This window comes from Mus pahari, chromosome 7, assembly GCF_900095145.1.
Source record: "Mus pahari chromosome 7, PAHARI_EIJ_v1.1, whole genome shotgun sequence".
Classification (NCBI taxonomy): Eukaryota; Metazoa; Chordata; class Mammalia; order Rodentia; family Muridae; genus Mus; species Mus pahari.
In genome coordinates this window covers 1778876-1789273 of record NC_034596.1, presented here as the reverse complement: position 1 = coordinate 1789273, position 10398 = coordinate 1778876, and the positions used below count along the sequence as shown (strand labels likewise).

Below are 10398 nucleotides of genomic sequence, written 5' to 3'. Positions count from 1 at the left end.
AGGTGGAAGACCCCTTTGGGAATACTCGGTGCTGTAGACTTGAGAAACAAAGAGATAAGTATGTTATATGAACCTCAAATTGTAAAGGCCTCACAAAAATAAAACAAGGGAGAGACAGATAGTGGGGTAGGGGGTTGTAATGAGGAAAGGAAGAAAAAGAGAAATATGAATTGCTTCAAGTGCTAAGGGCACTATAGGCAGATGAGTTTTGACCACGGTAGCACCCACCCACCCCACCTCCCGCCCCCGGCCCCATCAGAATGAAATCTAAGCAAGATTTCAAACCAGCTCTCTACCTGGCTGGGTGTCTCACAACTGCGACTGGGGGCGGACTCCGCCAGTCAGAGCGGACTGCACAGAGGACCTTGGCGTTGAGTTTGTTCCTTTGTTTTAAAAAATGGGTGAGCTTTCTGTGAGCCAATAGAGGGCTGAGGAAGAGCAACAAATACGTGAGCCAGATAAGGAGTCAACCCACCACCGCAGAGAAGACACTTGGTTGGCAGTGAAGCCCAGGTGGGGCGGAAACCTTTCCCAGACCTCGACCTTAAAAGCGAGGTTGTAAGCGAACAGAGCAGGACCTGGGACTGCACCCAGCCAGAGGGCACCGAGAGCAGGAAGCCGGGCCCCTGCTGCATCCCAGCGTCCAGGGCATAGGGGTCGCTCGCTCCCGCGGCTCGGTCTTCCCTTCTGGTCCGAGTCTCGGTGAATGGACCCCGGCACTTCAGCTGACGGAGCGAATGTCTTTCGCATCATCAGAACAACATGCTTTATATACTTTCATCACGCCGAAAACCAAAGGAACCCTGGAGCAGAAGCAGCGAACAGGATTCGTAGTCCCAAACACCGAAACTAATGTCTGCTTAGCGGGAGGAAGGCCGTCCCAGCCTTAACTTTAATCCGGCTCACAGCGAGCTCCTGCCGCAGGGTGCGAGCCCGCAAGCCTGTCTTTTCTTCTGGCCCGGACTCCTTTAGTTTATTCAGAAACACATTACAGAAAAAAAAAAAAAAAAAATCTTGGTAAGCATTAGAGGGAAAACTGCAAGAGGTCTCACCAGCGGGGCCTTCGATAGCTCAGTTGGTAGAGCGGAGGACTGTAGATAGTACAATACGGCAATCCTTAGGTCGCTGGTTCGATTCCGGCTCGAAGGACTTCGTGCATTATTTTTAGCTATTTTTAGCTAGGTCAATTGCTCCGTGGGCGAAACGTTTACTTGAGGAGAGGCGGTGTATTTTCCTGGCTACTGCTGAAAAGCAGTAAAGTACGTATAGCAGTTAAGTAGTCGGAATACAACGTGCCTTGTTCGCGCTTTAGGTGTTAAAGATATAGTGACATGCACTTCAAGAAAAGTCCTTATTGCTTATGTGTGTATTACATGGCTCTGCTTCAAAACCTTGCTGAGGGCTCCATCGTACTTTATACTCTGAACTACATTAGAAACCTTCCTCTCAGGAAACCTTGTAAAGGTTTCAGGAAGGCACGATACCGCAGCTGGGGGATTAGCTCAAATGGTAGAGCGCTCGCTTAGCATGCGAGAGGTAGCGGGATCGATGCCCGCATCCTCCACTTCCTTTTGCACACCCATCAGGCTCATGATCTGTTGTCCACGTTTCGTTACACAGTAGAGCGAGGAACATGGTAAGCAAAGATCGGCTTCACATGCTATTTTCTTATTCGCAGGTAAGTCTTTTCCTGTTTCCTGCTCCCTGCTCTGTCTTTCCCGCCTCGGGGAGGCGGGCCGTTAACCGCCTACAGAGAAGACGCCTTGTGAGCCGCACACGGTGGTGGCCCGCGGAAGCCCCCAAACGGCCCCCTCACAGGTACCTGCCAACGTGCACGGAACCCTGCGTGGCGACCAATGGCAGTGCGCTTTACTGGGCGGGTAGCCAGCTGCAGCTGCGGCCAATAGGCAAGAGACTTCTTGTTTCCTGGCAGAGTGGGGTCCCGGCACCGCGGCTCTCTGGTTTTGTGTGGGTCCCGGGTGGAGGGCCCGGGTGCCGGGGCCCGAGGTGCCGCCTCGCTAGCGGGAGAGGGAGCGGGAGCAGCGGCCCGGAGAGAGGTGAGGGGCTCTGCGTGGACTGCGGCCCCGCCGGCAGGCCCCGCCCCCTTCTCAGCCCGCTCCGCCGGAGCCCCCCGTGGAATGCCACCCCGCCCCCCGGCCTGCCGCGGCCGGCCGACCCCGCCTCTGGTTGACTCCCTCCGCTCCTGTGGCCTCACCTCTGACCCCTAGGACCGGCCTTTCCGTCCTCCTGTGTATCTGTCGCGACCCCTCCCACGCCTCCAAACCCCACCCTGCCCTGGACAAGCCAGGCAGTGCGAGGGTCCTCGCGAATCGAGGAGCTGCCTGCTGCTTCCAAGCGGGACTCTACTGGCCCAGCCTTCCTAGGGGTGCTTAGGACGCCCGTTATCCACACCTTCGAGGGTAGCTTTTGCACGGGCTCGTGTCTACAGGGCGGGAGGATGGAAACAGACCCTAATTGGAACTGAGGTTCAGGGCAGGTGAGCAAGTGGCTTTGGCCGGGCATAGGCTACCTTTTCATAGTAGGCGTAGTAGAGGAAGGGGGTGGTAAGAACGCTCTTCAAGGTCTCGAGAAACAAGAGTATAATTCCAGTCGGTGCTTGTGAAGACAGAGGTAAAGAAAGGAAGCTACCATTTACACTTAGAAACTTGGTTCTTCTTGCTCTGGGCTGTCCAGTACAAAGCCAATCTAGGAAATTTTAATATGGCCCCTCCCTCGTAGAGTCAATGGCAGCCACCCGACCTCTAGTCTCTGCCTCTTAGGTTGTTAAGAAGGTTGAGAATCTAGCGTTTTCCAACTCAACTAAGGAAGCCAGTGAGCATTCGATTTGGGAACGGTGGCGATGTAGTAAAATAGGGTGTTTTTAGGTCGCTCATACTCCTTGGGTGTCCAGGGAGGGTTGTGCTTCCTCTTGATCTTGCTGAAAGGCTAAGCATTTTGCTTCATAGAGTAGTAAAAACATTTCTCATTTATCCAGAGATACCAAACACATTGTTTCATTTTCTGCCCTTCCTCCCTATCCCAACTTTGATTTTTTTCCCCAGCTCTCAGGGCCTGTGTGGGGCAAGAGGATGCTTTCCCAGCCCCACCATGGAGCTGCGCTGTGGGGGATTGCTGTTCAGTTCTCGCTTTGATTCAGGGAACCTAGCCCATGTGGAAAAGGTGGAGACTGTGTCTAGTGATGGGGAAGGCGTAGGAGGGGTGGCAACAGCCCCCACTAGTGGTTCTGCTTCTTCCCCTGACTACGAGTTCAACGTGTGGACCCGGCCTGACTGTGCTGAAACAGAATATGAGAACGGCAACAGGTATGAGGACCGCAAGGGGGTGGGAATGCCCAAGTGCTTGGATGCATACTGTAGTCAGTCTTTGACTCTGAGCATACCAGCACAGTATCTCTTGTAAACCCTCCTCCCTCCCCTCCTTACCAGATAACCCTTTGCTGTTTGGACTCGATTTGATTCAGCTTCCCCCACACCCTCTCCCTGGCTCTCCCACAGCCAACAGCTGGTCTCTCTTTTGGCACTCAGGTCATGGTTCTACTTCAGTGTCCGGGGAGGGACTCCAGGGAAGCTTATCAAGATCAACATTATGAACATGAACAAGCAAAGCAAACTGTATTCCCAGGGCATGGCCCCCTTTGTGCGCACACTGCCTTCCCGGCCACGCTGGGAACGCATTAGAGAACGGCCCACCTTTGAGGTAAGTTCTTCAGTAGGAGGAAAGACTGGGTGTTGGTAGAGGAAACATGTTCCTGAGAGAGAGAACCAGGCAGCTTTTAGTATCTTCTTTCTTCCACCCCTAGCTGGGGTCCAAGCTGAGCCCCTGCTTCAGCCTGAAGAAGCCGGTTCTCATGTGGGAAGTGTCAGAGGGAGGGAGTTGGTAAAGGTGAGAGAGGCATGAGGTCAGTCCCCAGTGTCCCCACCGGAGGAGCTCAGTGCTGACACAGATGACATGTTTGCCCCCTCTTCCTCCTCTGCTCCCCAGATGACAGAGACACAGTTTGTGCTATCCTTCGTTCACCGTTTCATAGAGGGCCGGGGAGCCACCACCTTCTTCGCCTTCTGCTACCCCTTCTCCTACAGTGACTGCCAGGATCTGCTGAGCCAGCTAGACCAGCGCTTTCCAGAGAATTACTCTACCCATAGCAGGTGCTAATCCCATTCTTGCCCCGCTATACTGTGGATTCTGTAGTGCCTCTGCTGCTTCCAGCATTTGTCCTAAGAGCTCTTAGCCAGAACGGCACCAGTCTTGACCATGTGTAGAGTGTAGTGTTTTGACAAAGGTGTTCCTTTGCCACCATAATCGCCTGCCCAATGCATGCTCCTCCAGTTCTCTTGAGCTCTCCTGAATACAGCCAGTACTCTGGCCGCTCAGCACGCCTTCTTCATCTTCCTCTACTGAGGGCAACTCTCTACACAAATTAATCTATCCTGATGTACCACAAATTAGGAAAGCGAACAAAAAACTTACCCTTAAATAATAGGGTCAGTGGAGTGACAGCAAGACAGCTCAGTGCATAAAGAAGGGAGCTTGCTGCATACCTGATGATACGAAAAGCTTCAGTCCTATGTCTGCACCTAGCAGTGCAAGCCCACACATACCCTTAGCTTCACCAGTTCAAGTGACTATGAGGACCCAGAAGCCCTGTTGAGGGTCAGATCATTTAAGTCCTGAGCTGGCAATGCTGCCTACGCGCCTCTGGCTAGGACTTTAGGGACTTTTGTTTGTTTGTTTTTTGAGACAGGGTTTCTCTGTATAGTCCTGGCTGTCCTGGGAATCACTCTGTAGACCAGGCTGGCCCCAAACTCAGAAATCCGCCTGCCTCTGCCTCCCAAGTGCTGGGATTAAAGGCATGTGCCACCATGCCCAGTTTCTTTAGGGACTTCTAACTATTGATTTTATCCCTGTAGTCCTCTGGATAGCATTTATTACCACCGAGAGCTTCTCTGCTATTCTCTGGATGGACTTCGGGTAGATCTACTAACAATCACTTCCTGCCATGGGCTTCGAGATGATCGAGAGCCCCGTCTAGAGCAGCTATTTCCTGATCTCGGCACTCCCCGACCATTCCGTTTCACAGGCAAAAGGGTAAGTAAGTGGGAAGAGCATGAACGCCGTATCCTTGGGTGGAAGAGATGGCTCAGTTTTAAGAATACTTAATACTCTGTTACAAAGGATCCTTGTTTGGTTCCCAGCACCCACACCCCACAGCCTGTACTCCTGCTCCAGGGGATAGAATGACTTCTTGTGGCTCCCACAGGCTCCCACATATAGACACTTGACATACCTTATCCTATCTCCGGCCACTGTGGATAGCTTACAGCTGTTACCTCTACACATTCTGGACCCAGCTTACCTTGTACCCCAGGGCAGAGGATTACAATCCTGTACCTCTGGTAAACAGCCGTCTAGGAAAGGCTCTTTCCACTTCAACTACCCTTGCCCACCCTTGTCAGGGTGGGGCTATAGTGCCACTGACCTCCTGTCTGCTTCCTTCTCCACCTCAGATATTCTTCTTAAGCAGTAGGGTACACCCTGGAGAGACTCCATCTAGCTTTGTGTTCAATGGCTTTCTGGACTTCATCCTTCGACCTGATGACCCCCGGGCACAAACTCTCCGTCGACTCTTTGTTTTTAAGTTGATTCCCATGTTAAACCCTGATGGTGTGGTCCGGGGCCACTACCGGTAAGTAGCCAAAACAATCTTTCTGCCTTTTCTCCAGTCTCATGTCTCACTTGGCTGTGCAGGTCAGCCAGCCTTCTGACTGGTTTGTATCTCCAGGCCTCTTGTACCGTAACCAGGGCAAGCCCCTCTAATCTTCCACTGAGCTGAGAGGGGTGTAATCATGTGAACACATCCTGGGTGGGAGCAAAAGTCAGTGAAGACTAGCTGGATGGAGGGAACTTTCTGTGGACTCTATTCTATGGTGGGTGTGACTGCACATGAAGGAAGGCTCTGTCCTTCTTTCCAGCATGACTTAAGCCTTTCATTTTACAAATCTTCAGTATCCTTGTCACCTACTCTGTCTCCTTTGGTGGCCCAGACATCTAGAGCCTGTTGAGTCCTGTCTTCCTACAGCACAGACTCCCGTGGAGTGAATCTGAACCGTCAGTACTTGAAGCCTGACGCCGTCCTGCACCCGGCCATCTATGGCGCCAAAGCCGTGCTGCTTTATCATCACGTGCACTCGAGGCTCAACGCCAAGAGTCCCTCGAACCAGCAAGCCACTCTTCATCTTCCTGCAGAAGCTCCTCTTTCTGACCTCGAGAAAGCCAATAATCTCCACAATGAAGCTCACCTCGGGCAGGCACCTGATGGGGAAAACCCTGAGACTTGGACTGAGACAGAGCCAGCAGAAGAGAAGACGGATCCAGTGTGGACCATGCCACAGCCGATTCCTGAACTTGAGGAGCCGGCCCCCGACACCATCCCCCCAAAAGAGAGTGGTGTTGCTTACTATGTAGACTTGCACGGACATGCCTCCAAAAGGGGCTGCTTCATGTACGGCAACAGCTTTAGTGACGAGAGCACCCAGGTAGGACTCTGAATCCTGTGCTGAGGGGTAGTTAGAAACCAGGGCAGGAGCCTTCTAGAGGAGCAGGAGGGCTTGTGCACACCACCTCAGCACAAGCTTCAAAGGATGGAGAGATGGCACTAGGGCCAGATGGCTTAGCTCATGGCATCTGAGTGAAGAACAAGCGCCAGTATCCCAGCCTTCCACAGAGCTCTGAGAACCAGGAGGAAAATGTGGAGGGGGAAATCTAAGAGCTTAAAAGAAATAATGTTAAACAGTGACACTTGAAGAAAACTTGGTTACTGCTGATGGTTGTGATATTATATGCGGGTGGCATATGCAGCAGAGTCACATGACTATGCCTTATTTTTCTTGCCCTTGTTCCTTCTTAATCTGTCATTTTCTGAGTTGCCTTTTTTTCTCCACACACAGGTGGAAAACATGCTGTACCCAAAGCTCATCGCCTTGAATTCAGCCCACTTTGACTTCCAGGGCTGCAATTTCTCAGAGAAGAACATGTATGCCCGAGACCGTAGAGATGGCCAGTCCAAAGAGGGAAGCGGCCGTGTCGCAATCTACAAAGCCTCAGGGATAATCCACAGGTTGGGAGGAAACTGACATAGTCGAGAAATAACTTCTTTAAAGGAAAAAAGTACTTATTCCAGGGTATTTGAGGGGCAGGAACCACCCAGATCTTCTCAAAAGAGAGCCTGGGTTTCAGTTAGCAAGGTTGGCGTTATTCTGGGAGTTCTTCACTTTTGGAGGTCTTCCTGGGCACATGGTTAGTTGTTACTTGGGAATCACAGCATTTTCTCTTGGTCCTTACTTGTTTCAAAGTGGTGACGATCTTAGACCACCTCCCTGTCCCTCAGTGTTCTGCTGAGGACACTGACAACGCTCTCTGTGCCTTAGCTACACACTTGAATGCAACTACAACACTGGGCGCTCGGTCAACACCATCCCCGCTGCCTGCCACGACAACGGGCGCGCCAGCCCTCCTCCCCCTCCGGCCTTCCCCTCCAGATACACTGTGGAACTGTTCGAGCAGGTAGGACTGCATGGAGTAAGTGGGGAAGGGGGACCTCAATCTAAGATCCTCTGCAGGGTTAGCTGTCGAGGTAACAGGCGAGAACACAGGCGTTAATTTCTGACCCCAATCACAGGTTTTACCCTGGCACATCTAAGTAAATATGTGGTCTGAGCTGATCTCCTAGGTTCAAAAGTACACCATTATTATAGTCTTGATGTGTCTTTTTCTAGGCACATAAAAGAACTGTAGGTTGTAAACAACACAAACTCTTCTGAGAAAGTCATGGTTCCATGCACACCAGCCCCTGCCCTGAACAAGTTGTAAATCTACTGGAGATAAAGATCCAGGCACAGAATTCCGAGTATCCACTGTTAGGTCTAGCCTCTTGTCTCCTCTTGTCTCCTCTTGTGCTGTGTACCACACCGTTGGGTACAGCAGCTAGACTAGAGGATAAAGACACTGAAGCAAGCTCACCCACACAGGTGGGACGAGCTATGGCCATCGCAGCTCTGGACATGGCAGAGTGTAATCCGTGGCCCCGAATTGTGCTGTCGGAACACAGCAGCCTCACCAACCTACGAGCCTGGATGCTGAGACACGTGCGCAACAGCAGAGGGCTGACCAGTGCTGGGAACGTGGGTGCCAGCAAGAAGCGGGGGGCTCGAACCCCTCCCAAAAGCAACAAGTAAGGAGAGGAAAGGAGAGTGCAGGGAAGCTGGTCGGTTAGCGGGAGCCTGTGGGGAAGGCCGAGTAGGAATGTTTCCTGGGTCCATGGAAACTGCTAAGACTACCTCAGCTTCAGAGAACGGGAACCTCTTCCCTTCTCCCTAGCACTACATCTAAAGATCTGGCCAGGGACTCCGAGATCCAGATCCCACAACCCACTGTCTCTGTGGCTGGCAAGGGTGTGGCAGGCAGGTCTCAGGTCCCAAAGGTTGTGAGTGACTAAGTGAAGAGGGAGCACCAACCAAAGGAGACCTCTTTGTCAAGTCAAGCTACTCAGGGTGACCATTCCATGAGTAGCTGGGATGCTCCAGGCTAGATCCTCATCCACAGGCATACACCCCTTCCCTCCCTCGTTCCTGGGAATGGGGTCCTATGCTCTTTTACCCCAGAAGTGAATTTTAATTGCCATATCCTGAGGACGCTTTCCCGGGCCCAGGGTTAACTAGCACCTGCTCTTTTGCAGTGGCTTGCCCGTTTCCTGCTCTGAAAATGCTTTGAGCCGGGTTCGAAGTTTTAGCACTGGCACGAGTACTGGTGGTAGCAGCAGCAGCCAACAAAACTCTCCACAGATGAAGAACTCTCCCAGCTTTCCTTTTCACGGCAGTCGGACTGCAGGGCTGCCAGGCCTGGGCTCTAGCACCCAAAAGGTCAGCCATCGGGTGCTGGGCCCTGTCAGAGGTAAGCCGGTCTGGGAGCCCCTGCAGCAGGTGTTTGGTTGCTTGGGGCACTGCTGGGGAGAAAGAGCTTGAAGACATACAAGGGGCGGATGAATAAAACTAGTCTGTAGCAGAAGACTACAGCCTCTCCTGCGACCATGGCGCTCCCGCGGCGTAACGAGAGCGGTACTGTGTATGGCCAGCCATAGATAGAAGGCCCAGCGATTGTAGCTTCAGCACATACTAGGAGCCAGGGATATTTCCAAGGACAGAACACTAGCTACAGCAGTGCCAAACACAGACGTGGAGCTTCGATCAAGGTCAATGTCACAGTGTCTTCTTGTTGGCAGTAGGAGGAAATGTCTTTAGAATGAGGAGCACTATCCACTGCCTCTGGGCTGAAGCTTCCTGGCTTCACAACAGTAATAGCAAGATTCCAGTTCTTCCAAAGGAAAGCAGAACTGAAGCATCTCATTGTAGGCTTATAAACCAAAGGCCTGCCCCTTCCCAGCAGTGCACAGTTGCTCAACTAGTAAGTACCCTTGGGCCTTACTTGGTAAGAGATTCTGGGTCAGAAGTTTATGACCAAAATGTGGGCTTGCAAGGGGTGGAGATTGGAGGCAAGGTGGGGAAAGCTGGCAGGAATCTGGACTGTGAGGAGAGACTTTTGTAGTATTACTCTAGAAATATGTATCACAAATTAGTACTGCTGATGTGTCCTGGGCCATAGGAATCTTGTCAAAACATGGAGACCTGTAAGGTGAAGAGAAGAGCTTTGTGGTCCAGTTTTACCCATTTCTGTGAGGATTTTTCTGCTGTTGAGCTTTTGGAATGGCCCTGACGTGTGCAGGTTTACAGATACAGTGTCTGTAACTCTGACTGCTAGAGAAGCTGCAGAGGGAGCCCAGCTTCAGCTAATTAGAACATTCCCATTTCTGATATGAAACCCGGCTCTGTTTATATTCCAAACCCCGAGATTCTATCTAACTTTGAAATAAATAATTATATGCACTGTGCTTTAAAATATTAAATTAGTAATGATAATGCTTCATATTTAGATAGCATTTAATAATGATAAGAGGATATCACAAAGGGTTTCACGTATCTAACCAGGTAGGGCAGGATGGATGATAGTCCCATTTTTCTGATGAGAAGACTTCAAAAAACTATTTTAGGAATGTCTTATCCAAATAGATGTGGTGGCACACACCTATAACCCTGGCTTGGTAGGCTGAAGCAGGAGAGTAACACATTGGAGCCAATCTCGGCTTCCTAATGAGACTGTCACGGGGGAAGCTGGTGAAGAATGGGTTATTCCTTTTTTTTTTTTCTCCTTTTTTTGAGACAGGGTTTCTCTGTGTAGCCCTGGCTGTCCTGGAATTCACTCTGTAGACCAGGCTGACCTCGAACTCAGAAATCCACCTGCCTCTGCCTCCCAAGTGCTGGGATTAAA

The 10398-nt window shown here is 51.3% G+C and overlaps 1 protein-coding gene and 2 non-coding genes across 7 annotated transcripts in view; all 3 read left to right on the top strand.

Moving 5' to 3' along the window:
* The first annotated feature begins 1060 nt into the window (after positions 1–1060).
* On the top strand, positions 1061–1149 carry Trnay-gua. The gene is given in 2 exon segments: positions 1061–1097; positions 1114–1149. It is a non-coding gene; the product is annotated as a tRNA-Tyr (tRNA).
* A 342-nt stretch (positions 1150–1491) lies between these two features.
* Trnaa-agc lies at positions 1492–1564 on the top strand. Its single transcript has one exon. It is a non-coding gene; the product is annotated as a tRNA-Ala (tRNA).
* A 322-nt stretch (positions 1565–1886) lies between these two features.
* Positions 1887–10398, top strand: part of Agbl5 (ATP/GTP binding protein like 5) — a 19076-nt gene continuing 10564 nt past the window's right edge. The window contains exons 1-12 of one of the 5 annotated variants that reach the window (XM_029540644.1): positions 2159–2497; positions 3063–3323; positions 3546–3717; positions 4003–4166; positions 4929–5106; positions 5526–5704; positions 6098–6554; positions 6966–7135; positions 7446–7581; positions 8046–8248; positions 8753–8967; positions 9296–9477. In XM_029540644.1, coding sequence (XP_029396504.1) covers positions 3109–3323; positions 3546–3717; positions 4003–4166; positions 4929–5106; positions 5526–5704; positions 6098–6554; positions 6966–7135; positions 7446–7581; positions 8046–8248; positions 8753–8967; positions 9296–9477 — 2271 coding nt within the window. In that variant the 5' untranslated portion in view covers positions 2159–2497; positions 3063–3108. Of the gene's footprint in view, positions 2058–2158; positions 2498–3062; positions 3324–3545; positions 3718–4002; positions 4167–4928; positions 5107–5525; positions 5705–6097; positions 6555–6965; positions 7136–7445; positions 7582–8045; positions 8249–8752; positions 8968–9295; positions 10290–10398 lie in introns of those variants that run through there. The other 4 variants (XM_029540642.1, XM_029540641.1, XR_003844220.1 and 1 more) reach the window with 4 other exon arrangements.